General features: G+C 54.4%; 1 protein-coding gene across 1 annotated transcript in view; it reads left to right on the top strand.

Annotated features, from left to right (window-relative positions):
- Nucleotides 1-589: 589 nt before the first annotated feature.
- The window catches only part of LOC309885451 (uncharacterized protein), a gene marked incomplete at its 5' end in the record, with an annotated part of 72,670 nt that continues 46,863 nt past the window's right edge, over nt 590-26,396 (top strand). The window contains one exon of the mRNA XM_082775363.1: nt 590-686. Coding sequence (XP_082631489.1) covers nt 590-686 — 97 coding nt within the window. The remainder of the gene's footprint in view (nt 687-26,396) is intronic.

Raw genomic sequence — 26,396 nt, forward strand, 5'->3', positions numbered from 1 at the left:
CAGGGGGGTGGCAGTGCCCCGTGGGTGCCCACCGCAGCCACCGAGCTCCTCGAAGCCCCCAGCATGGGGGGGGGGGGAGGCGGGTTTAACCCCTGCAATGCCAAGAAGGGGGCGAGGAGAGGGGGGGTGGAACCCTGAAGATACGAGAACAGCTCTGGCAGGAGGGTTGGGGTCCTTCCCCCAGCCCCAAATGCTATTTATTGGGGATAAACACCCCAGTAACAGCTGCATCAACATTTGTGGGTTGTTTTTTATTATTATTATTTATTTATTTATTGGGGGGGGGGGGGTGCAGTTTCCTTTCCCAACGCTGCCCAAAACACCCGGGGGGGGTGGGGGCATCATTAACCCCTGCGCCCCCGGCTGCGTGTGCACGGCCCGGCAGTGCAGGCGGGGGAGGGGTTACGCGTGTCCCCCCCCCCCCTCCGTGTGCCGGGGGGGGGGTGGAGGGAGGGGAGGGTGTCGGGTGTCCCCCCCCCGCCCTCCCCTCCCTGCGGGGGTCCCGCGGGGCGGGGCGGGGGCGGGGGCGGCGGGGGCGGCGGGGCCGGGATGCGCCGTGCCGGGAGCGGGGCCGGGGCCGGGGCGCACGATGCGCTGCGGGGCGCTGGCTCTGGCGCTGCTCTGCGCCCTGCCCCTGGGAGCAGCGGGGCTGGAGCCCCCCGAGACGGGCTCTGGGATGCACCCAGGTAGGAGCTGTTCCCCCCCCCCGGGGGTGGGATGGGAGGCGGAGGAGGAGGGGGGGAGCAAAGGGAGGCTCGCCCGGGGGTCCCCGCTCCCCACGTTCCCCGCCGGCCGGTGGGGATGCTCCGGGAGAGGAGGCGAGGCGGTGTCCGCTAGGATGCACTGTTCAACCAGGATTGCAGCCCCGGGCACGGCAGTGTGGCTCGTCCCCTCCTGCAGCATTGGGGCTGCCCTCCCGGCCCGGTACTCGGGGGTCCTGGGTGCTTGGGGGGGGGGTCCCACCTCCCACCGTCCCGGGTCGCGGCTGGTGCTGGGACGGGGGGAGCTGGGGGGCTGGCAGGCATGTCCCTGGGGGGCTGCAGTTAATGGGGAGTGAATGTGGGGGGGCTCAGTGTGGCTCCAGGGGTCTCGGTGGCAGGACAGTGCTGGAGGGGGGCGCGGTGGTGGTCTTGCTGCAGGAGCAGGGCAGCCGGAGTGTGCAGGGCTCCCTGGGTGTGTAACACAACACAACATACGTGTAACAGAACGTAACGTGTCTGTGCAGGCATGAAACTTATATTTGGGGTGCTGTGACATGTCTCCACATCCCTCGTCTTTCCTCTCTGTGGGCATGGAACTCAAATTTGGGGCACTGCAGGGTGTCTCCACATCCCTCGTCTTTCCCCTCTGCGCCTGGCCACTGTTGGGAAACTTTCACTGAAACTTTTTGGGAGCGCTGGGCCCCTTCTTTCCCAGTGCCAGAGGCTCCTGTCCAGGCTGGGGGTCAGCGGGGTCCTGGCTCCCCCCATAGGAGGGGGCTCAGGACTGGGTGGCCGGGTGGAGGCTTCAGGCGAGCAGCTTCCAAAATTTGGAGCGTGGGGCTGGGACGTGTCACTGGCAGCGGTGAGCTGGGGGGAGCACTTCCACCGCGCTGATATAAAAGAGATGTTTGCTGTGCAGGAAGCTCTGGCTGCTTGTAAGACAAACGTTACCCTGCCTGCCTTGTGCTAATGCCTATGGGTCCTGCTCAGAGGTGGTGACCCCGACGGCACAGCCCCTGCCCGAAAAATGCGTGTTTGGCCCAGGGCAGAGCGTGCCGGAGGCTTCCCTGGAGCCTGGTTGGTGGGAATGTGGTTGGGAGAGGGAAAGCCCCGAGTTATCTCAGCGGAGCTTAACTCCGCTTGAACCTTGGCTGGGAAGCGAGGCTGCAGCCATGCAGCCCACAGCCTGGGAACCAAGCTGGGAATCGCATTCCAGTGGCTGAAATTGGAGCGAGATCCAAGCGTGGATAAGGCACCGGGGGGATTTTGGGGTGGAAGCGAGGAAGCTGGGAGTTAACGACTGCGGGGAGGTAGGGGGCTGTGTGCAGGGTGGGAGCAGGGCTCTCCAGGAAGCCTGGGGACAGCCAGGTGTGTGGCTTCACCTTCGATTGCTGCCATCTGTGCTGGTGCGGGTCATGGGCTTGGGTAGATTTTTGCCAGCTCTGAAGTGTTGCAGGTCCACCCAGGAAACCGGGTGTGGTGCCACAAATATATGGGTTTTTGGGGCTTTGACACAGAAGGCAGCTCTCTGGGCTGAGGCTGTGCCCCTGCTGTGCCCCCCCAACCCCAATAAACCACAACTCCTCCACTCTTACACAGTGCCCGGCTTCTCCTGTGCACCCTCAGCTTCCAGCTTTCTCCCCTTTTCACCAGCTGACGGGGTCCTGCCTTGTACCCAGCCCCACATTGGGCTGATTTCATGTGGTTTTAGGGCTGAGCAATGGCTGTTGGTCTTCTGCGTGGGTCAGGGGAGCAAGCAGTTGGTGTTTCTGCAGCATCACCACCATGGGGTCAGTACCAGCCCTCATCCCTTCCTTTGCTCTTATCTGGAGGAGGGTTCAGATGGCTTGTGCTCAGGAGAAGGTGGTTTGGAAGTTCCCAAGCCCCACGGGGAGCTTTGGGCTGTCAAAGCAGGAGGTGGCCCATCCAGGAGGGGAACTGAGCTGTCACCAGTGTTGTGCTTGCAGCTGTCACCAGCAGATGCTCAGTAATGATCCCAGGAGGACGGAGGGTGCCAGAAATGGGTGGGAGCCGGATCCAGGGCACCAAGGACATGGTCCCATCCCTCATGAGCACATTTCCCCACGTTTGGGTTGCTGCAGCCCCAGCTGAGCCTCTCCCCTCTCCCCCACTTCACCCAGATGTGCCCACAGAGGTCGGGATGCTTGGCTGGGATGCTCGGTTTTAGGAGGAGGAACCATAACTGCAGCCCAGCCCCCCAGACACAAAGCTTCCCAAACCGGGAAAATTCCGTCTGCCAGCGCAACCCAAAAATGCATGTGCATGAACAATTTGCCATTAATTAAAGCTTAGAGTCACCCAATTAAAATCGGCTTAATTAAGGGATGAGTGGCATCTGAAGATGCAGCACTTGGCTCCTGCAGATGGCATTTCTTGCTCGAGGGCTGGTGAAAGTTGTCTTTCAGTAATTTATTCTCCTGGAGATCTGGTGCTCTGAAATGTCACTTCCAGCATCGTGCAGCAACCTCCTCGATCTGGGGCCTTACGCTGGGGTGCACTTGTAGTGAGGATGTGTTTGTGGGCTTGGGAAGTGAAAAATTTAATGTAGATATGTAAAATCAGGTATGAATGGCAAGGAGTTAGTGCTGTTTGTGTGTGTATAGAGCTGATGTTCTATACCGTATAGATCACATCAGTCTCTGTGTGTATACCAAGCTTACAAAATCATGCTAATCTTAACAAGTTTGCAAGTCAAATTGCTTAAGCACCCAGAAATAGCAGTTCTGGACTCCTCATGGCATCTACATCTGACCCTCCAGTGCATGCATACTACTCTGGGTCCTCAATCGTGCTGTTATATGACCTTATTGCTTTTTTCCCCTCACGAGACCCCAAACCACACTCTCAAAGTGGCCTGAACACAGGGGTCACCGCCTGCCACAGAGCAGCTGTGTGCTGGTCCCCTGGGGCTGCTTGCCCCTGTGAACGACAAATTTCAGGCTCGAAGGAGCTCCGAGAGCCTCCAGCAAAGGGCAGAGCCCGCCAGGAAATGTTCACAATGCAGCTCCTATCCCAGAGTACTTCAGAATAAGTAAGAGAATGAAATATGTGGGACAGCAGGGATATGGGCATGGGGTGAGGGTCGTTCTGGTGACCCTGCTACAGCCAGCCCCTGGGTCTGGGGGACAGCCGGGCACAAAGGGTGCTTGTGCTAAGGGTGGGAGCTGCTGGAAACCCTCAGGGCTGCAGAGGGGGAGCACTCTGCTGGGAGGTCGGGGGTCCCAGCCCCACAGAGGGGTGATGGGGATGTGCCCTGGGAGCTCACTGACATCCCCCAGTGCTCTCTGCTATTAGGGTGATGGATTGCTGTGGGACCTGTGGGTGGGGGATGTCGGCTCCTCTCCCCTGCAGAAAGGAGGAGAAATAAAGGGAGAATGCTGCACAGTGGTTTCTGCAGTGAAGCAGCATTTTTATTTTCCTATGTGATGTGAAAAAAAAAAAGTCCTATTGTACCAAAAAAAATGTCCTATTGTACCAAAAAAAAATGGGAACAATGACAAAGGTGGCACATTCCTGGGTGAGAATTGCCTTCGCAGCTGGAAACCACTCTGTCACCTGCCTGAGCTCGCTGAGCACCACCTTCCAGTGCAGGATCTCATTGCTCATTTGTCTGCCAGGTGGCAGTGCCCCCTGCCCCCAAATCCTCTGGTCCTTTTGTCCAGGACAGGGCTGTGGGGGTGCAGGGACGTGGGGGGTGCACACACACAGCCCACTGCATCCCCGAGGGCGCTTCTGGCCGTTTGGGTTGAACGCTTGTTGTACGCCTGCCTCATGGGGAAAAGTTTGAAAAATTTCAGCCAAACCGTCCAGCAGCTTCCAGGACCGCTGCCTTTAGCCATTATTTGTGATCCTGTGAGCTGGAGCGCACACCAGAGGTTTGGCAGCATCCCCACGCAAAATCCTTTCAGATCAGGCCGAGTTATAAAAACTTAAACCTTTCCTCTAGCAGCGGGCCAGACACAGCCTCATTTCCTACTTTCCCTGTTGTTTATTGAAGTGCCCACTCTCTGTGCCAGCAGGTTGGGTCCAGCTGTGGGTGGATCCGGCAGCCCGCAGCCCCCAAAATTACCACTGCCCAGAATTAATACAGCCAGGTACCCCTGCCTACCTTGCAGCCAGGGATGCCGGTGCCACTTGCATCCTTATTTTTCACACATAATGGGTCAAAGTCATTGCTTTTAAATTCCAGCGTGCTGGGAAAGGGTTTGAAGGGTAAACATGCACTTTTCCTTTTGGGGAGGACTTTCTAGACAAGCAGCGTAATGGACAGTCTGCGTGCTGCAGGTTTACAACTGCACAAACCCCGGCGGGCAGCAGGGTGAGATGATGTATGCCTCGTGCCTGGGGGAAAATAAACACCGTGAGCCCGGCTGCTTTGCCTCAGCCCCTGTCTGTCTGAGCACAGGCAGACGTCTTCCAGCTGCTCTCGGGTGCCTGGAGCTGTTGGGAGACCCCTGGCCAAATTCAGGATCCCTGGGGGGACACGGGGGCTTGGGCGTGAGCCAGGGCTGTTGGCTGGGCTGTGATGCAGCGTGGGGCTGCTCTGTCCCCTCCTCGTGTTGGGACAGGCTCTGGCATGGCCCTGGCTTTGAGTTTCTTGCAAGAAAGCCACCGTCTGCTGCTGTTGAGCGGGTGCCTGGTGATGCCCCCACTGCGTGGGCTTACGTAGCCGCTCTCCTCCTCCTCCTCCTCTAGCCAAGCAGCTGGCCCCCCCGGTGTACGTTCAGTATGTGCTATATAAACAGCAATCTCTGCTCTCACAAACTCGCTGCAGAGCCATGGGGCTGATGTCAGGCCTGGGTGGGCAGGGGATGCTGGCGTTAATTCCGCTCTCGATAGCTGCGAGTGATTAAGGCTCAGCCCTGCTCCCCCCTGTAGGATGGGGGGCGTTCATTCCTCAGGGTTTTGGGGTCGTTTGAGGTTGCTTGAGGAGGAAAGATTGGGAACCCCATCCAGCACAGCTGGGACGTGCCTCAGCATCCCCATCTGTGGGACCAGGGAGCTGGGGGTAGGAGGCACAGCTCAGATGCAGGTGCCTCCCCACCCTGCCTGGAGCTGCCAAAGCTGTGGCTGAGCCTCTTGGCACCTGCTGCTGCCCCGGCTGCATTGGAGAGCTCTTGGGGTGCCTGCTCCATCCATCCTTTGAGCTTGCCCCTATCTCTGCGAGGTTTCTGCTGCTTGGTGCTGAGCACACTGCCCATCGGCAGCTCCTGGTGCCGTAGGGCTGCCCCAGGGAGGATGCTGAATGTGCTCTGGGCTGGTCCTGAAGAGGAGAGCTGGTCCTGAGGTGTCCTCGCTGGGCTTGTTGGAGGTCTGGTGGATACAAACTGAGGTTGCTGAGAGCTCCTGGAAAGCAAGGCTCTTCCTTTACCTAACCAGGTGGGGAAGTAGGGGCTTCCAGAACCTGCCTTAGTCACTGTTGGCTTAGAAATCCCTACCAGGAGCTGTGTTCTGGAGGCTGCTGCAGCCTTGGCAGTGTTTGGTTCCCAGGCACCTTCAGTTCCTGCATGCCCCGAGTTGTTCCCCCCTTGCTGTTTCCCACCCAACCACATCCAGGGGACAGGGGCACGGATGGATGGGGACATCTGCACAGGATGGTGGCTTCCGCAGTGAACCACATTTGATTAACCACAATGTGCACAGAACAGGTTGGGCTTTTTGTCCCTAAATTGCCCTGGCTCTCAGCAGCAGTCTCAGGCTGGGACGCGTTGAAAGGAGAGCACCAACCCGAGCAGAACAGAACATTTCCCCAGGGCAAACCTCATCCGCCCCGGGCTGCGTGCTGGGGGCGGATGGCTGCTCCCCACGTCTCATCGCAAGGTTGGTTTTTGTGTGTGCTCTGCTCCCTGCTTTTTAAAAAACGTGCTGGCCGCGTGCCCTGCATTCACCTCACAGGGCGAGCGTGGGAGAGCCCAGTGAGAGGCCGAGCATCCTTGGCCCCGCTGGGGACAGGCGGTGAGGTTACCCCCTCTCTGCCAGCTGCTGGCAAGGGGACTCCTTGTCCCCAGCATCCCTTCATTGTGCGAGGGATGAACCCGACCCGCAGCCCCTCCCATGGGTCGCTCAGCTGAAAAGCTTTGCTCCCTTGTGGCTGTCGGTTGGGGGGAAAAAAATCTGCGACAGCATCCTCCTCCCCTGCCTTTCCCACCCCAGAGCTCACGGGAGCAGCTCAGCGACAAAACCCAGCTTCTGTTCAGCGCACGTCAACCTTGACAGCTTGCCGCTGTCCCACGATGATGGTAATTAGTGCAGCGCTAATTACCCAGCTCGAACTCTGCCGTGCCCACCAGCTGAGCAATCCCCGCGGGGCTGGAGGCCACCGAAGGTCCCAGCCCGTTGGTCCCCACCACGATCACAGGAGGTGGATGGGGAAGCTTTGCAGTGGGGTTTCTGCCTGGGAATGCAAAGGGGGAGCTGGATCCGAAATCCCAGGAACTTCATTGCGCTAGGAGGTGGTAAAACCCAAATCCCTCTTTGTACAGCCCTCTGTTTTGATACTTGCTCATTTTTAAGTCTTTGTGGCAGCGTTGCCAGTCCAAAACACTTGAACAATCCATGGAGGGTTGCAGTATTTATTTCCTGAGTACCGAGACAGATACGCGCTGCCCTGCTTATTTCTGCAGGAAGCAGGTTTGTAAATCTCATTGTAGTGAAAAGGAGACATTTCTGCCCAATTCCCACGGCTCCCGGAGGGGGCTGGGGCTGAGCTGGCTGCACCACCTGCGCAGCTGAGCCAGTGCAACCTTCCTGAACCGTGTTAAGGACCTCCCCAACCAATTAATCTGCACAAGACTTTGAGAACCTGCAGGTTTGCCCTTGGCAATGGGGTAAGGCCCCAAGGTCCCCCGCAGCATCTGCGAGGAGGAGCAGGAGCGGGTGGTGCCCCTGGGGACGGGCAGGGTTGGGTGGAGGAGCTGGTGGCATCCCCTGAAGGGGCCAGGGCTGCTTCTGCTGGGGCTGCACCTTGGCACACCAGTTTGGGGACGTGTCATGTAGTGCTCGGAGGTTTAAGTGTCCTTTTTGCAGTCCCCCCTCGAGCCCCAGCAATCTGATGAAGGGTGTTTTGTCATCTGTCCCAAACGGCTGTCCCAGGGCTCAGCAGCACTGTCCCCAGTGCCACCAGAGAGCTGGCACAGCCAGGGGATTGGAGAGAGCAAACAGGGCCAAATGCACTGATTTTTATTTATTTTTTATTTTTTAATAAATAAAAAGGAAACCACTTTCAGACTAAACTATCAGCTGCAGCCATCCAAAAGTGCAGATGTGGCTCTGAGCTGAGAAGGCCAGATCCTGCCCTGGCCAGGGGTGCTGGGGGGGCCGGGGGCTGGGAGGTCTCTGTGATGGGGAAGTTTGTGTATCAGGGAGTAAACCAGGTTTTTGACATAGTCGAGATCTTCATAAATGAGTTCATTATTTAAAAGATGGAATTGATTAGTAGATAAATTGGCAGAAAGTGGAGGTTTGTTGGGAAGGGATCCTAGCCCCACATCAGAGCTAGCTGGCAGCGCCTCCCCCACGTCTTTGGTGTGCTTTCAGCACAAAAACTCAGTTCCTGCAGTTGACATGCGGAGGTTTTTCTGCACAAAATATTCCCGTAGAAATCATATTTAAGTTCTCCATTGAGAAAAGAGAGATAATCCATTCCTTTCTGGGCCAATTCAACCCCAAGCACACTACATCCAGCCGGGAGGGACACTTTACAGCCTGAGGGGTGTTGGGTGGCTGTGTCACCCCACTGTCACCCTGTTCCCTGTCCCCGTGGGTGGCTCCCGGTCCCAGTGAGCAGGGGACAGCTCTGTCCATCCCAGGGATGGATGCTGCCCCACGGGGTCCCTCCAGATGAATTATGATGGTCCGTTGCCACAGCCCTCTTTCAGAACGTTTCACTTGTGAGGAATGTCAGAATATCCTATTTCTGATCCAAAATCTCTCAGCGAGCAGCCTGGCTATTTTTAAAGCATCGCTGCTTCTGCCAGCAGGTTTTCTCTGCTCTGAGAACAGGCGGATGGGGCAGAGGCGTTGAGCGTCTGGTCACCTCAGGGCAGTGGGGCGAGGGTGGAGATAGCTCCTGAGGTGGGATTTTGTGGGGTCACAGGAGTTTGCTGAGCACCGGGGGCTTGTGCCAGGCTGGATGAGCCCTGAATGTGTTGCAGCAGCTGCTTGCATCAAGGGATTCATGTGGTTCCCTGGCCAGGTGGAGAGCAGGAGACCGAGGATTTGGGCCAAGATCTCAGGGTCAGCTGCAGGCGTGGGCACAGAGAGCATCCTGCAGGCAGGGGCAGGCAGTGGTGTTTTTTTCTGCACTCCTTTCTTATGGAAACACTCCCCATGTGCAAAAACGTACCTCTGAAAGCCATCAGAGAGTGTTGTGGCAAGGATCTGGTGCTGGTGCTGAGCACTGGGAGGCTCAGTGTGCATGCACCTTGCCTCCTCCTGCTCCAGGGAACCCACAACAGAATCATCTAGGTTGGAAGAGACCTCCAAGATCACAGAGTCCAACCTCTGACCTAGCACTAACCAGTCCTCCACTAAACCGTATCACTAAGCTCAACATCTAAATGTCTTTTACAGAGCTCCAGGGGTGGTGACTCCACAACTTCCCTGGGCAGCCCATCCCAATGCCTCACAACCCTTTCGGTAAAGAAGTTTTTCCTGATATCTAACCTAAACCTGCAGTGGTGCTCAGCAGGGAGCTCTCCTTGTGTTCGATGTCTCCATGGGCTGGGGGCAGAGCTCCCCTCCTGCACCTGCTGGGGGAAAGGGGCAGGGGCTGGGCACTGCTCCCTCAGGTTAGTCTGGGGGAAAAAGAGGAAAAGAGGTGATTGCTGTTGTTGTTTTCGCCAGAGTGTAAGCAAAGGACAGATTGTTTTGTCTTGTTTAGTCTCCTAAAAGGATTTGAGTAGCAGTTGCAATTTTCTTAAAGGAAAAAAAAAAATAAAGATAATTAACTTTTATTTCTTGAAAACTGATGGCTCTAACAATGAGCATTATGCAGATAGCTCGCAGTTGCAGAGTGGCTGTACTCCAGGTTGGAACATTTAGAGAGGACATAAAGTATTTCCGCTGGGATGTGGAGGAAGAGGAGCGGCAGGCAGGCAATATATCCCAAAGACATCCCAAAGCCCCTCGGAGCCCCAGACCCGCAGGGACGGATGAAGGATGATTTCTGCTGCCGTACTGCGGGAGGCTATGGGGGATGCTGGAGCAGATCTTATCACAGCAGCTGCAGTGAAAACCAGGATGCTCGGGGTGCTGGGGAGGCACCGGTGTGTGCTGCAACCTCCTCTGTGACCGTGGTTCTCGGGGAATTGAACATCTGCAGCCTCTGAGGTCAGGATGAGGCTGGGGAGCGGAGGGATGGGGTGGCTGTGGCACACGGTGGGGCTGGACCCCCAGTTCCTCACTTTGCTGTTTTGTCGTTTCTGCTGCTCATTTCCCCCGGAGAAGCAGGGTGTGATGCCAGGCAGCTGCCTGCCTCCCCTCCTCCTGTCATGGCTCTGACTGCGAGATCGCTTCACCAGACAAAATGCAGCCAGGCGGTAGCTGATGTTCCATTAGCTCCTCTCTTCCTCTCTTTTTTTTCTAACCTGCTAGACATGACATTTCAAAAAAGTGCTGTTCCTTCACCAGCTGCTCCTGCGCTCCCTTCCCCTGCCCCAAGTGCCAGCACTGCTGCCTCTGCACAGCCCTGCCTGGGGGGGAGCAGAGCCCTGCAGCCGTGGGGAAACACCACGCCGAGAGGTGTCCCCTCTGCACGGACACGAGTTGTCCCCGAGGGGCACAACTCCAAGGAGAGACGTGCATTGACCCCAGGCATGAAGGCTTTAGGGTTCTAGGGTGGCAAAGTGAGAGGGAAATAAATTTATTTTGCAGGCAACCTGCAAAAAACCTTCCTGAAGCCACCCGAGGGGCAGGTCTGGCCTTCTCTGTCTGGGCTGTCAACTTTTCAACAAAAATCTGCAAATTGGTGTCAGGCCAGGTCTGGAAATTCCTGATGAATATGGGAAATAGCTCCAGCTGGAATTTGAAATTTCTATTTTTCTCCCAAGTATGTGCCTCAAAATGAATTGCTGAGGTTAAATTTTCCTTAAAAAGGGAGGTGGGGAGGGAGCGACTTGAAGTCCTTCAGCCAGAAGAATGCCGCTGGTACAGCGGGGTTAGCAAGGACCGCAGGGATCACTCTGAAGTCAGCCAAAATACATTTTTCCCCCCAGTGCAATCCCTAAAGCACAGGCTGGTTCTCACAGCCGTGAGGCTGGCACGCAGCGTTTCACATCTGTGGCTCTGTGCGTCTCCTGGCAGGGAAGGAACATCTCCATCCTTGTGGTGGAGCTGGGGAACGTGGGCGAGGGGTGAAGCTGCCTCAGAGCTCGGGGATGTTCTTTATTGATTTTTTTTTCTGCATTTCTCGGGACTTTGGTTTGGGTTTTGCTGTCTTCAGAGCCATGTTTTTGATGGCAGCTTCCCTTGGGTAGCAGGCGGTGTGTGGGGCTAACGAGGCAGGCTGAGCGAGGCGGCGTCCTGCAAAGGCACCTGGCACAGGGAAACCTTCAGTGTGACAAAGTGACATTATGAACACTTCTCTGAGTCCTGGAACAGGTCAATTAAAGGGCTGGGTTCTGCTTTGGGAATGTCGCGCTCCATTCCTGGGTGTGCAGGGGCTGAGCGAGACGCTCTGAGGAGCGCTGCTACAAGGTCATTAACGTGCTATTAAAAGGTCATTAAAGGGGTTCTGAAGTTGGATCCCGTGAGCTTTGCGTGAGCAGGTTTTAAATGACTTCTGTGCGTTTCTTTCCTCGCTGGAGCTTTATGAATATTTTAATGATGAGAGTGGAGAGAAAAAAAAAAAAAAAAAAGAGAGAGAGAGAGAAAAGAAAGATTTGGGCGAGAGAACCAGGAGGGAGACAAAGGCTGAAGCCTCTCGTGCTGTTGGTGCTGCCTGCGGGGTACCCATCTCTGTGGCCACCTGCAGCTCGTGGGATGCTGAAGCATCCTGCTCAGACCTGCTGTGATTGAGCACTGGAGGTCCACGATGCATCCCCACCTTGCAGGAGAAGTCCTTAAGCTGCCAAATGTGCTTTGAGGGAAAAAAAAAAAAAAAAAAAAAAAAAAAAAAAAAAAAACCTCTTTTTGTGGGTCTTTCTAATAAGTGGATCAGGAACTGGCCCACATTAAGCTGTTTTCTGAATCTTTATTACTGGTTTCATTTTAACACCCTGCTCATGCTTTTCCCCTGCAAGTGAGTGGACTTCTGGGACTCCTACACCTTATGTAATAAAAGTGCTGTTAATTTTCTTCCACAGCTCCACTGGTTTTAATTGTAACCTCCCACGTTAGCTGTAAGAACCCATGTGTTGGCTGTATACATTACTTAATTCACTGCTGGCCTGCCTCACGGTCGGGGTTGTGGCTGTGTCTCAGCGGCTGGGAGGACTTCAAATCCAGCTGAGAAGGTTCTTCCAGAGGGAAGGTGTTTCTCCTAATTCAGCCACAGGTGTTGGTCATAAAGGAGTAATTAAGCAGGAGACCTCCTGTGCCTTATTCTTCGTAGGAGTCAGATCAAAAAGTGCTCGGTCTCACACTGTGTTATGGCTGCTGATCCATACCTGATGCTGATCGCATCAGTAGCTGGAGCCTGACCCGAAGCCAGGTGGTTGCAGCCTCTCCGAGGCATTAAAGCGATGCCCGAAGGAGCTGCCCAGGCTGTCCCCAGTAACGCTGTGCCGGCCTGCATCCCACCCAGCCCTTCGTTTCAGACGTGGGAGCTCCTTGCCTTGCAGCTCCCTGCACCTCCCGAGCCAAACATGTGCAGACGTGGCCGTGGATCCCACCCGGCCCGTTTTACACACACGGGCTGGTATTTCCGCCCATCTCCCTCTCCCCCTGCACGGCCCCTTCGCAGAGAACAGCGTCAGCCCTCGCTCGTGACCTTGACCCCCAAACCTCGCCTCCCCTCCTCCCGAAACAAGGAGCATCTGGCACGCACGTGCCTGCCTGCTGGCAGAGCTGCGCCGGTGCTGCACAGGCTTTTGCCCTGCTCGTCCTTTTGGGATGTGTTTGCAGCCCCACAGCGGTGCTTGCTTATGGCTCGGTGGCTGCTAGGGGGACATAGGTCCTTGGGAGTGGCCCCCCGGGAGGTGGGTGTCTCAGGCATCCTTTCAAGGTGTTCAGGAAAAATTTCCTCCAGTGAAAGGGTCTGGTGGCTGTGCTGGAAGTTATCAAGGGTTTGACTGTCGTAGGGCAAGGGGTGCTTCAAAATGACTCCAGATGTTAGGAGCCAGCCAGATCTCCTCTGGTGCGCGGCTGGCTCCCAGCCAGGGAGCTTGGTGGGAGCTCTTTTAGGGGCCCTTTGGAAGGAGGAATCAGCTTGTCCTGGTGAATCCCCCATGGTTGTGTGCTCTGAGACCACCACAGACACCCAGATGTCCTGTCTCTGGCACAGCCTTGTCCTCTCCTGCCCAGACGTGGGGAAGGGGAGCAGCCCTTCTTCCTGGGCTTTATCCAGGTGCTGGGGACCATTCACCCCTCTGCAGAGGGGGGCAGTCCCCGAGCATCTCCTAAGAGCTTCCCTTTCAGGTGGTTCACTGTAGCCATGAGATCGCCTCCAAATTCTCCTCCAAACCTTGGCATTCAACCTCTGGCTTGGACCATCAACAGGCAGGTTTTCCAAGCTTTCCTCTCATGCTGTGAGGCTCAGGAAGGCTAACTGAAGAGACCCAGAGCTGTTCACGAGTCCAGTATCTGGAACATTCAGTCTCTGTGTCAGGAAGTTGTGCTGTCTACCAAAGCCAGATCTTCAGAGCAAAGCAGCAGGTCTGAGGCCCCCGTGTCCACCCTGTGTAGTTTTTATATTTTTTACATTGGACTGGACTTCTGTTGCACTGGATGCTCTTCATGTTTGGAACATTAAATGTCCTCCAGAGCATTTCTGCTGGCTTACTGTTGCCAGAAAGGCATCCATTTGTGTGGTCCAAGACTACTCTGCAATGCCATCTAAAGCGCACTAAGTGTAGATGACCAAGGTGTTCACAGCAAAATGCATTCCTGATCCTAATTAAAATAACTTGTGCATGAGTTTTTTTATTTGCTGTGCTTATTTTCCACCTTCAGCAAGAGCTTTCCTGTGCAGGAGCAGGCTGTGAACACGTTAGCATGGACTAAAATTTTCCAAAGCGAGCCATTCGCAGAGGAGATGTGAAGGGTGCTGGCTACACACTTGTGTCTTTACAAAGGAGGTGTGAGGCTGTGGCAGGGCTGATTTTCAGCCTTCATTACGTGTTTTTTTTTCCAGACTTGTGGATCTCCAACCCAACAGTGGTGCCCTGGCCTCTGGGCTTGTTGCTGCTCATGGCTGGGACTTGCAGTGCTGCTGGGCGTGTGGCTGCAGGCGTGCTCCTTGCACACGCAGCCCATGCAGACAAGCACCAGCTTTGCTCGGCCCCTGCTGCCCCGGTCCCACTGAAATTACAGCAGGGCCCAGGCTGAGCAGGCAGGGGAGCCAGAATGGAGATGGAATAGGATGGGGAGTACTGAGATAAATGTCCTGATGCAGCAGCCAGAGCCCGGCTGGCGTGGGACTGTCCTCGCTCCTTCCCCGTGCTTGGAGAGGGCTTGAGACAGCCCCGTTAATTGCTCATTTGTTCTGTCTGCTCTCCTTCTTAATACCAGCCTATAAATTTTGCTGTGCAGAGCGTGGGTTGATGTGGTTCAAGTTCAAGGTTGCGAGCAGCATGGAAAAGGCTTCTTCTTATTGGGGTTGTGCATGGGTTGGTGCATGGCCCTGCCCCTCTACAGGAGTTGAAAGCCCTGAAGAAAGAGATGGGCAGCAAGGTTTCAAGTTTTTTGTTTGTTTGTTTGTTTGTTTGTTTTCTTTCTTTTTTTTAACTTAAAGGGATGCTTGTTGCTTTGCCTGGATAAATGAGTAGATTTTTCTTCTCATCTCAAACCTGAAAGTGGGTTAAGCACGTAGGAGAGCAGTTGCCTCTTTTTTTTTTTTTCTTTTTTTTTTTTCTTTTTTTTTTAAGCCTGTAACATCACCAGTTGCCATACCAAAGACGGCACAGGAACTGCTTGCTCTGAGTGTGGTGTGATGATCAGGAGACTGCTGACATCTCCGGGTGGTGATGGCTGTGGTGTTCAAAGCGATGCCCTGGGTTTGTTGCTTTTGCAGCTCCCACAGAGCAGAACCAAGCTTCATCAGGAGCTCCTCAAGGACCCCCACACCCCAACAAGGATTTCACTTTAGCTTGGCCAAAAAACATGCACGTGCTGCTGTGCCCCCATGCCACGGGGCTCCCAGGGCCTTGACCTGGATGGGTTCTTGTGCCTCTTCTCCATGCCCTTCACCTGTGGCTTTCTGAAAGTAAGTCAGGGCCCGTTGCTGCTCCCGGGGGGGTTAGCACCCAGCTCGCCCAGTGCCAGGGAAGCTCAGCTCCAGTAACAGCCCATCCCTTACTGGTGCTGCCAGCAGCACTGTGCTCTTGGGACTGTGGCTGAGCCAGCTCACAGCACCACAGGGAAGCAATGGAGGAGAGCGGCTCTTGAAACATAGGAATTGGGCAGTTTAGGGAGAAGAGGCATTTGACCCTGGTTTTCCCACATTTTATGGCAGTGTCCTGGTCTCTGGGACATGGCAGGAGAGGAACGGCTCCACTGACTTTGCATGTCTGGAACTTGGCCCTCTATTTTTCAGATATGATGTTGGACGACAATGACTGGGTGTTTGGAGCTGAGCTGATTCCTTAAAGCATTTGTTTTGCTGCAGGTATGGTAAGAAAGCATAGCAGCTCGAGACAAATAGACATCCTACATTATTTTTTGTTTCCTTCGAATCCAAACTAGGGAGAAAAAAAAAAAGAAAGAAAAGAAAGAAAGGAGAAAACAAGATTATTTATTTATTTATTTTATGTAGGCCTGACAGAGCACTGAATTGTGCCGCAAAGTGCTGCTGCAAAGCCAGCATGAGCGATTGCTGCAGCAGCCTCCAGGACACTTATCCTGCTCTTGGGGATCGAGCTCACCCTGTCTGGGCTGTGCTCACAGCAACCCGCACGCTGCTCTGCCCATAAACCTACTGGGTAGTGCTGGGGACAGGCAGCAAGATGTTCTCTGCCCTTAGAGCTGCAGGTGCTGAGACCAAGTGTGAGCACCCCGTGGTGTGTGCAGCACGCCGGCCTCGGGGAGGAATTTGTTCTGTCCTCGTAGAGCTGTTCCTTATCAGGGCTTTTTGGGGAGAGCTGTGCTGTGGCAGGGGGTCTGCAGAGCTCCTGAGAGAGCTGTGGAGAGGGGTTGGGAACTGTAGGAGATGTAGATCCAGTGGGGTCCCTGTTTTTGGCTGCCCTCCTCCCTTGGGAGCACGCAGCTTGCCCGGGCAGGGTGTAGGATGCCTCTGGATGCCCGTGTCTGTGCCACGGGTCTGGGCATCCTCAGCACAGCTCCAGGAAGGAACTGGTGGAGCCCATGGCAGCAAGGAGGGCTGCATTGCCCCGCTCAGCTGCAGGTGCTGGACGTGGGCACCAACCCTGCCAGGCCCAGGAGGTGTGCGAAGGTGTCAGGGCTCGCCTGTCCCACAGGGACACTGTGAGGGTGTCCCCAGGTGCCCGCCAGCCCCGCTCCACCCCAACACGCCCCGATAGATGTGCTGGCAATGCCCTGAGCTGCCCCCTTCCAGTGCCACGCCATTTTCCTCCTGTCTGCCTTCCTCATCCTGCTCCCAGTTTGCCCACAGGGGCTGGGCCGTGTTGGTGAGACCTTGGCCTGGCTTTGGTGCTGCTGTCCCCGGGTTATTGGGGTGGACGACCCTTCAGCAGCTGCCAAAGCACAGAGCCACTGGAGCTAAACGTGAAAACCCCCAGATCTGCAGTTCGGTGGGGCTGTCTCACTCTCTGGCACTATGATACAAGGCCAGGTGGCAAGGATTACTTTTCACAAACTGAGAACATTTTAATGTCTCAGAAAAAGAAACCTTGAAACCTTGCAGCAGCAGGAGTTCTCCCACTGCGATGCTGGATGCAGTACGTGGTTAAAAAAAAATCCTGGCAGTTTTGGAGCACTCTGTGATACATTGCTTCAGTTTAGTGAACCCTTCTTTTTCAGCCTGGGAAATTAGCCCATGGCTCCAGCTTTCCTCTTTCCTCTTAATAGTCAGACAAGGCAGCAGGGCAGTGATCACTTTGGTGAAGCTGGAGAGGTGGCAGGCTGGGTTATGGGCCAAGCGGGCTTTGGGCTGGAGGAGTTCTGGTGCCTTCCAACCTGTACGTGTCTAAAAAGAAGGTAATTTGTGTGGTCCTGATCACAGGAGAGTCAGCTCAGTGTGTTGTACTGAGCCATTACAGCAGCTTGGTTTTGTGTATTTTACAAAGAAATTAGTTTATTTTTTTTTTGTTTCTTTGTTTTTGTTTTGGTTTGGTTGCAGTTGTTGGTTTGTTTTTTTTTGAAATGTCCTGAAAAAAATCTCAGGTTTTAAACACAAAACTTCACTTTCAGTTTTAATCCAGCTGTCTGTGTTTGAGTTAACTACAGTTAACTCGCACAGAATAAAAGAAAATATGAAAGAGGCAAATCATCCCCACAGACAGAGCCTTGCATGAGGCTGACTCAAAATGACTCACTTTTTCTTTTTTTTAACTTCTTCTTTTTTTTTTTTTTTTTTTTTTAATAGACATACTGGGGAAGTTTTCTGCTTGACACCAATTCCTTTCCAGCAATTTCATTCAACCCTGAGACCTCCCCCACATCCCAAATCCAGGATTTTCTCAGTGTCATCTGCTCGGGTCTGCAGTGTGCAGGTGTGAGCATGTGTGGCCCGAGCCACCTCAGCTTTACTTGCGATGAGTAATGAAGGCCTGAAAGCTATTTTTTTGGTGGGATATTTTTTTCTTTAGGTTCTTCTGCATAACAAACTCACTTTTCTCCTCAGGAAATTTTCTAGGAGATGGAGAGAAAACTTTATTTGATCTGGGAGGTGCAGAGCAGTGGGAAGGGGATGCTCCAGTGCAGCCTCGGAGCTGGTGGATGCAGGAGCAGGCATGGACCAGCCCGTGGGCAGGATGATGACTCTGAGCTTTGGGGAGAAAAGAGGGATGGAGAGCTTAAAATCCAGCAAAGGGCTTTTGCATAACTGCTGATGGTTGTAGAGGTCACCCCGTGCCCATGTGCTGAGCGTGCCCGCTGTGGGATCTCACCTGTAAATGATTGCAGGAGCTGCCTTGGTCCCCATGGAGCATCGGTGCCCATCCTCACCCTAGCCTGGAGCCCCTCTCTGGTCCAGGATCTGCTCTTGGTGAGCCAGGCTCAGCCTCAGGACCTTGGGTGGCCGTGGTGGATGGGAGAGCTGATGGAAAAGGGGCACATCCAGCACAGCTGGGGGCATGCCTGGATGGCACGGGGGCTCTGACACCTCCCAGCTGGCGTCCGGCACCTCCATGGGGCATCCGATGGGTGTCCAGCCCCTGCAAGCAGCCCACGTCCATGAGCCTTGAAGGCTCGCAGGCACCCAAATGTGCAGAAATACCTTGGGGGAGGGAATTGGGGTGGAGAGGGGAGCAGCTCTGAGTAATGCTGAGCATAAAGAGCTCGGGGGAGCGTTCAGGAGTTCCGTAAAGGTGGAAACCGCAACAGTTCCACAGTTTGTGCAAGAAAGTTGGCAGCTGCGGGTGTGGAGTGAATCACAAACGTGCACATGTTTTGCCCGAGGTGAAAATTGGAGTGCTTTTTGGCTGTGAAATGTCAGCTTGTTAGTCTGGGAAATGCTTCTTTTCTGGTTTTTCTCTGCATCGCTCTGAGCTGTTTGCAGGGAGCGGCGTGCACAGGGCTGGGAGGGCTGGGCTGGTGCGGGGGCCCCGCACGCCTCCCTCTCCTTCCTTCCCCTTTTCCTGGGGTCCCCCAGGCCTGAAGATGCATGGGGTCAAGGTTAGGACCTCCAGAATATTTGTCCCTATCAAATGAACTTTAACATCAGGACAGATCGTGGCGCTTTGCGGGGAGCTCGTTTATCTCCAGACTAAGTGCAGCCAGGCAGGTTGTATTTGAGCCGAGGTGAACCACGTCGAAAAGGGGAAAACTTGGCCTTGTTGAGTGAAGACGTGGCTGGGAAAGCTTCCCCGTGTTAGGACAGGTTCAGACAGAGGCAGCACCTTTGCCAGATGTTTGTGCAATGGGGAATCTCTTGCGTTAGACCTTGTGCTCTTGAGAAACGCAGGTGGGAGGGAGCTGCTTTCCCTGCCTCTGGTCTCCTGCGAGCTCAAGATCTGTTGGGAGGTTGTTGGGAAATGGCTGCAGCCTGCTTCTGGCTGCTTCAGGATCCTTGCCCGTCCCCCAGCTCACAGGGATGTGATAACACAGTGCCTCCGTGGTGAGGAGGGAGTGACCCGAGCCAAGCCTTTACACTGGCAAGATATGATTGCTTCCTGAGTGAAGTCACCGGCTCTTATCACACCTGGAAAATTAAGTTATCTGACTCCCTGCCCTTCCCCAGCCAATTAGCCTTCAGGGCTGTTGATAAAGCACATGGCGCACAAAAACACAGAGACCCAGCAGGGGCAGAGACCCTGGCTCCTTGTGGGGAGGCCGGTCCCATCCTGCTGCTCCGTGCTCCCCGCGGTGCTAAGTTGCTCCTTCCCTCCTGCCCGCTCTGAGTCAGGCAGCAGGGCTCTGCAGAGGACAGCTTCCTGACAGGCTTATTATGTTTATCATGTTCACGTTTCAACTTGCCCATAAAATGTTCTTAGTGTTGATTTTTGGTTGTATTGCTTACAGACCCTCCTGGGTAGGCAGCAGTGCCCCTGATTTACTGGAAGACTCCCTCCCCGGGATGTTTCTGTCCCGGGACAATTTAGTCTCCATTATTTGGTAGGAGAAAGATGTTCTTTCTCCACCTATCCAGAGAAATGTAACTGCCACTACCTTCTCCTAATGGGTTGGCAATGTGCCATGAATAATGACAGTCAGCATGTTGTCGTGGTCGTCATCTTCATCATCACTGCCTCGAAGGTGCAGTCGGGGCAGGCTGTGGGATCCTGCCCTGCCTCCTCTGCTAAGAGAGGCCTGAGTGCTAGATCCCCTTCTGGGCGCACAAAAGGCAAAGGCCACAGAAGGATGCTTTCTGGGCACCTTTGACTTACGTGGAGGTTGCCCCTTTTGCCTGCTCTTCTCCAGCCCTGCTGAAGACTCCTGCTGCTTGGGTCTGCTGGGAGCTCAGTTCAAGGTGAAACTCAGCCAGGTTACAATAAATGTCTTCTGATTTTATTTTTATTTTATTTGCTGCAATGAAGGAAGTGCCATTGGTTTGGCCAGTGCAAGGACTGAATTGTGGGGCTGCTGGGGTCAAAAGCTGCAGCTCTGACTGCTGCACGTGGAGACAGAGCCCTGCCTGGCACGCGGGGCTTCAAGAGAGCAGGGAGCACGGGCACGGGAGAAGGCAGGCAGAAAGGGAGCCGTGCTTTTGGGTGCCATGGTCTGAGCCTACGAGGCAGCCCCAGTGTTGGGACATGAGATCCCCAGGGTCTGGACACACAAAGGACGTTTTGCTGCCGTGCTGCAGGGATCCACGGTGGCTGCTGGCACAGGTCAGGCTCCTCCTGGTGCCTTCCTGCAGTGACTAAGAGCTGGGTGCACCGCCCGAGGTCTGCCCTGCCTCGCACATCTCGGCGATATCAGGTTTAAGGTTCCTTCTCGGCCTCGGGTGGCATTACAGGGAAGTTTATCAGCGCTGTTACATTAACCCAAAGGGACTGACTCATCACCAGAAGGAGCAGGGGATTCGCAGGACGACCTGGTCTGGTTGTTGAAATGAGAGTCCCGGGATGGGAGGCTGGGCAGCCCTGGTGCTATTCTTCAGGCTGTAATCTCTCCCAGATGTGCAGGTCTGCAGCAGGAGATAAAGCTAACCCAGCCGTTTCCCTCATTACTCGAGACACTCCAAACGTTGCTGAAATAAGAGCTCTGGCGGAGGCTCTGCCAGGCATTAAACAACCAGCCTGCTGCAGGGGAGGCAAAGCTGCAGCAGTGCTTGTGAGATGACTTCCAGGAGTGAAGAAGGCGACAGAGGTGTTTCGGAAGTAGCCATTTCCCATCAAAGAGCTGCTCCATCCCCAAACGCTGAAATCACATTTCCTTTTGTAAGAAACCTTTCCTGCAGACACTTCATGTACATTGACGTTGTCCTTTGCAACCCTACAAAACAAACAGAGGGAGATGCCTGGAGAGCTGGTGCTGGACACAAGGCCCCAGAGTGTGATAATTTGCAGAACTTGCTGTTAAATTACTTTGACAATGAAGCAGCAAACAGGAGGTTATTTACTAGGGACAGTGAGGGCCAACATTTCTGGGACTTGTCCCCACTCACTGTCACACAAGTTTTACTAGCACATTTTTGACTTGGTTTTAAATTAATCACACAGATTCCTCTGCATAAGCACTGTAGACCAATTCAAATCTGGTTTGTGCTGATTCACTGTAATTCAGTAATTAAGTTTAATTGCTGTAAAGCAGACTTGAACTGATTGAAGAGTGGCTGTGTGGGGATTTGCACAGGTTTAAATGAAATCTGTTTAAAAATTCCCCTCTAGCTAAACCTTATTAAGCCTTTAATATAGATAAAACATCGGTTCCACAGGGTTTGGCTTGAGTGAAATGAGGGTTTGAGCTCAACCCAACGGCATCTGCTGTTGGTGCTCCAGGAGGGACGGGGCCTGGGGGCACAGAGCAGAGCAAGCAGGGGTTGGGGTACGTGGGGAGCAGGGGACGGGAGGGGAGGTTCAGGGCTGGGTGAAGTGTGACACCCCAGGGTGCTTCCTGGAGACCAGGAGCTTTGGTTTGAGGTCAGGAACTTTGGTCCTCAGGAAGGAGATTGTTGAGGAGCTCTGTGGGATGGAGTCAGAGAAGGGTTTGGGTTGGAGGGGACCTTAAAGCTCATCCTGTTCCAACCCCTGTCATGGGCAGGGCCCCCTGCCCCCAGCCCCATCCAGCCTGGCCTTGGGCACTGCCAGGGATGAGGCACCCACAGCTTCTCAGGAAACCCGTGCCAAGGTCTCACCACCCTCTGAGTCAAGAATTTCCTCCTTATATCTAATCTAAACCTACCCTCTTTCAGTTTAAAGCCATTACCCGTTGTCCTATCACTTCACTCCCTGACAAAGAGTCCCTCCCCACCTTTTCTGTAGCACCCTTTAGGCACTGGGAGGTCTCAATAAGGTCTCCCCAGAGCCTTCTCTTCTCCAGGCTGATGTCTGGTGGGAAGGTCAGAAGTGGTTTCTTTTCTGTTGCTTTCTTATTTAAAAAAAAAAAAAAAAAAAAAAGCAAATGTGGCCACCAAATCCTGCAGAGCAGCCAGCCGCGGTGAGCTTTCCTCCCCTGCCCTCCCCTCCTTCCCTGTATCTTGTTCAAAAGGTTCCTGAACTCCCCGAACCACCAGGACATTGATTTGCTCCGCATTTGCTTGTGCATGAGGATTTGAGGTGATAAGATCCAAGAGAAGAAGAGGATGGTGAAGCTGAAGGCTGCCGTGCCCACCGAGCCTGCTTCCCTGCTCCTGTGGCCTCCTGGTGTCATGGTCCTCTCTGTGGGTTTAACACGTCCCAGCTCTTCCTCTCCTGTTGCTCTTCTCCAGAAAGCTCTTGTGCAGCCTCTCTGCTTCTGCCTCTTGGCCTCCTTTTGCTCATGGCCAGCGTGTCCTCGCTCGGGGTCACCCCGTGTCCCCAGCAGCCCTTCCTCCTCCCCAGGCTTTGTCCCCAAAGCCCCATCCCCGTCCCTCTGGAGGTGCAGGAACAAAGCAGCAGCAGCACACCTGCGGATCTGCGTAATGAGCTGAGAAACCGCCTGAGCCCGGGTTTTCCTGCCCAAACAATGTGTGCAGCTAGCTTGTCTTCCGAAAAGGTTTCCCTGACATTTCTGTCCTCTCCATGGGCGGCTGGTTGGAGGCTTTCACTCTTCCACTGAGTAGCTACGAGGATGTCCAGGAGCAGCGCGCTCTTTCTTTTTCTTCCTGCCTTGGCTCTGCCCCCTCCAGCTCACAGCCACTGAGTCAAAACCAAATCCTCTGCACTCCCCAGAGCAGGAGGAGCTTTAATCCCGTTGCATAACCTCTGAGTGGACATACAGCACCGTCAGCTTAAACCTCCTCTCCCATGGCTCGTGTAGCACTTACAAAGAAATTGTTGGGTGACCGGGGAACTGGACACAGCAGGAAAGCAGCGTGGTGCAGGAGGTGACACGGATGGCTGCTGTGTACATTTTTTGTTGTTGTTGTTACAAATAATGGTAGGAGAGGGAGAAATGGGAAGAGCTGCCAAAGGGTTATGTCCTGTAGATGTAGTACTGCCAAGCTGTCCTTGTGGAGTGTGTGTGCAGTCATCAGGAAAGTCTGAAATAATATAAAGATGCCCTTTCATATCCTTTTTTTTTTTTCCTTTGCTGTAGCAATTGATGTTTTAGAAGGTCATCTGTATGCAGGTTTTTATGAAATCAGGGAAAGGAAGGAGTTTGTGCATGGAAAAGGAGCTCTGCATGGATGAGGGCTGCCCCCAGGTGTGTGCCCCGCAGCAGCCCCCGGTTGGACCGGAGGCACCAGCACAAACCTTGCACTGAGTGAAATGGAAACACCGAGGGGTGGAGGAGCACCGGTGCTCTGGGAGGGCCGTCTTGTTTTGGGTCTGTGGTTATTGGCTATGAGTGTGCCAAGAGGGTGAGGTCAGGGGTGTGAGGTGCCAGGAAGCCCTTACCCTGGTAAAAAAAAAAGGCCACTTTTTCCATCCTTTAATGCACAGAATCTTTATTTTTATTAAGTTCTAGTGATGTACAGACGTCTCCAATTTTGTTTGGAAACATTGCTGAAGTGCACAGACTGTGAGCCTGCTTCCAGGGGTATTTCCCTCAGGCTCTGCTCCATGCAGCAAGCACAGGGCCCTCCTGTGGGGCTGTCCCCAGGACTCTTCCGACCCCGTTAGTTCACACCCCAAGCAGTGCCGCCCTCCCAGGGAAGTGATGGGTCTGACATGCTGTTAGGAGTTCTCCCAGGGCTCCAATTATGTTTTACATCATTTTAAACCACCCTTTTTTCCCCTTGCTTCCCCACTTTGGGGAGAACTTCAACCTGAGTAGACGTTTTTCTGGCCCTACCACCCGAACCACAGCACTGGGATGGGGTGGGACAGGACCAGGGGTGGCCTCCAGAGCACAAATGGGCCGTAATGGACCTGAGCAGCCTCACCTGGGACCTCCACCCACACCCCTGCCCCAGAGCCCATTTAAGCTCCGTTTTGGGTGCTTGCCTGCAGCCCTGCCTCTGGTTGTGCTCCCTGCATGGGCTTTGGCCTCATGCTGCAGGTAGTTGTCTCCCAGTAGGACCCCTTGTCTGCATGCCTCCTCTCCTGCCCTTCCTCTCTCTCAGGTGGATTTTGCTCCACCCAAACTCATAGCCCCATTTTCAGACCCACTTCTGGCCCCCTTTCCTCTTGCAGGTGACTGGGAACACTGGTGGTGCAGGTGCATTGGCCCTTGTACCAGTGTAGGGGCACACTCAGACCCTTTGCCTCTAAACATCCTGGCCTTCCTATCCCAAAAATGCTGGTGCTTTCTGTGTGCTTCATATCAGAGATGGAATTTGTTCCTAACTTCTCAGAGTGATGGGGCGAAGACTTTACTCCCTATTTCTATGTGTTTTTTCTAAGTCATTTCATTTCAAGTCAGGGATGCGTGCTTTGATTTAGATTTACTGAATAGCTTCCTTTTTTGAAAACACAAAAAATCATAGTTTTTGAAATAGCCATTTCTTTAAGGGCATGGATGTGCCCAGTGAAGGTGGGGGCAGTAACATTGGTCCCAGGCCTGCTGCTGATAACCAGAGGCTGCGTCCTCTGCTGCTGGGCTTTGCAAGGCTGTGCTGGCTCCCTCCCCTTGGCATTGCTGGGACAATGGAGCTGAAACACGAGGTCCCTGTGGCTGTGTCCCTTGGTGCAGCTTCTGGGCTTGTGGAGGCAGAGCCTTGTGGCACAGCACCAGGCAGTGTGGTTTTTTAGTGATGGTTATGATTCAACAGCTCCGTGGGGTAAGAGCTTCGTGCAGGCACCCTGACTCCTGCAGAGTGCTGTGCCGTGGCAGTGTTCCCTATCCTAGGGAGCAATTATCACAAAATGCATTTTGTGCCCTTGTGGCCATTGGGTAACATCAGTGTGGGGCTCCCTTCAGCTCGGAATAGTGTGCTTTTGGCTCTGGCTTCATGGTTGGTGCTTGTGCCCTGCACAAATCCCCCTGGCACTGGGCTGCCTGTGAAGGTCCCTGCACTGTGTCAGGTGCTGTTTGACAGCAGCTGCCAAGCTCCAGCAATCCCCTTTTCAGCACAAAACGACCCTCCTGCAGGCTTTTGGTTTGAGGTCGAATAGGAAAGACGTTGGTTTGCCTGCAGGATATGTCCTGGAGGTGAGAAGTGGGGAGCCTTGCCTGGGGCCGTGGCACCAGCTGCGTGGGGTGGCCAGTCCCTGCCTGCAGCCGTGCCTCTCTGCATCCTCTGCATCCACCTGCCTGCATTAATCTGCTCCCAGGAAGGCTGCGACCCCGATCTGGTGACTCAGACCTGCAGCTGAGCTTTGCTTCCATGGTAATCCCCGTCCTTGAGCAGCAGCACGTCTGTTCCCAGGGGGTAAGGCAAAGAGAGAAAACAAACCTGCTCTGAAACGTAATGCAAATCCGCAATGCTCCTGTAAAGAGCAGAAACCCAGCAGTGTTGGGATGGGGAGCAACCCTTGGTGAATCCTGGGGAGAAGCTGCAAGCAGAAGCTTCAGTGCTGAGGGTGACTGGCCACGAGGTGTAAGGAGCAGCCCTGTGCACGTCGTCCAGTGCCACGAGCTGTGGCTGCCTCACAAGATGCTCTTCAAAGTGTCTGCGGCAGGTTGCCTCCAGCTGAGGTTTTGCTGGCTTGTGCAGCATGGGGGTTTTGCTGCAGGCATTTCTGAGGCCCTGGCAGTGCAGAAATCAGCTGGATTAAGCTAAAATAAACAAAAGGAGAGCTGCTTCTGGAGGGCACGGAGGGGCATGCACGTGGAAGAGCCATGGTATGGAGGTGGCCAAGCAGGAGAAGGGCATCTGCTCAGCAGCCTGCCCGGCTCTGCGGGAGGACAGGTGTCTGAGGGGCTCCTCACTTGTCTCAGTGCTTCTCTGGGCTCCTGGAGGAAGTCAGGGAGAGGAGGAGAGCGGTGCTTGGGGCACCCCAGGGTGTGAGTGGTTGTTCCCTGGGGACCAGGGTGGCCTGTCCTCCTCCTACTTGCTCATGGTCATGGTGTGGGGCACCCAGATCATGGGAGAGGTTTTTCTGCTGCTCTCTTTAGGAGAGCACCAAGCACGGGTTTAACATTACCCTGCGTGTGTGTGTTTCCATGGTACACTGCTAATTTTCGCACGTGCTCAAGACGCACGTAAAGCCCGTACTCCCCAGGAGAGCTTCCATTTCACCACGCTGTTTATCACGGTATGTCCTCAGCTGCAGCCTGGGTAGGGAGATCACCCGACGGGATCCCTTGGGTTCGCTCTGGTCTGCCTGCAACCACCAGCAGAGCCCAGCAGTGATGAGGACCTGGGGATGAAGCACACAGCTCCTGGCGCATCCACAGCTGCCAGCAGCTGGGAAATCTCCCAGAGCTGCTTGGGAAGGAGAAGGGACAAACATCCCTCATCTTTTTCCC

The sequence above is a fragment of the Aythya marila genome (genome assembly GCF_965140915.1).
Source record: "Aythya marila genome assembly, chromosome: 19".
NCBI lineage: Eukaryota > Metazoa > Chordata > Aves > Anseriformes > Anatidae > Aythya > Aythya marila.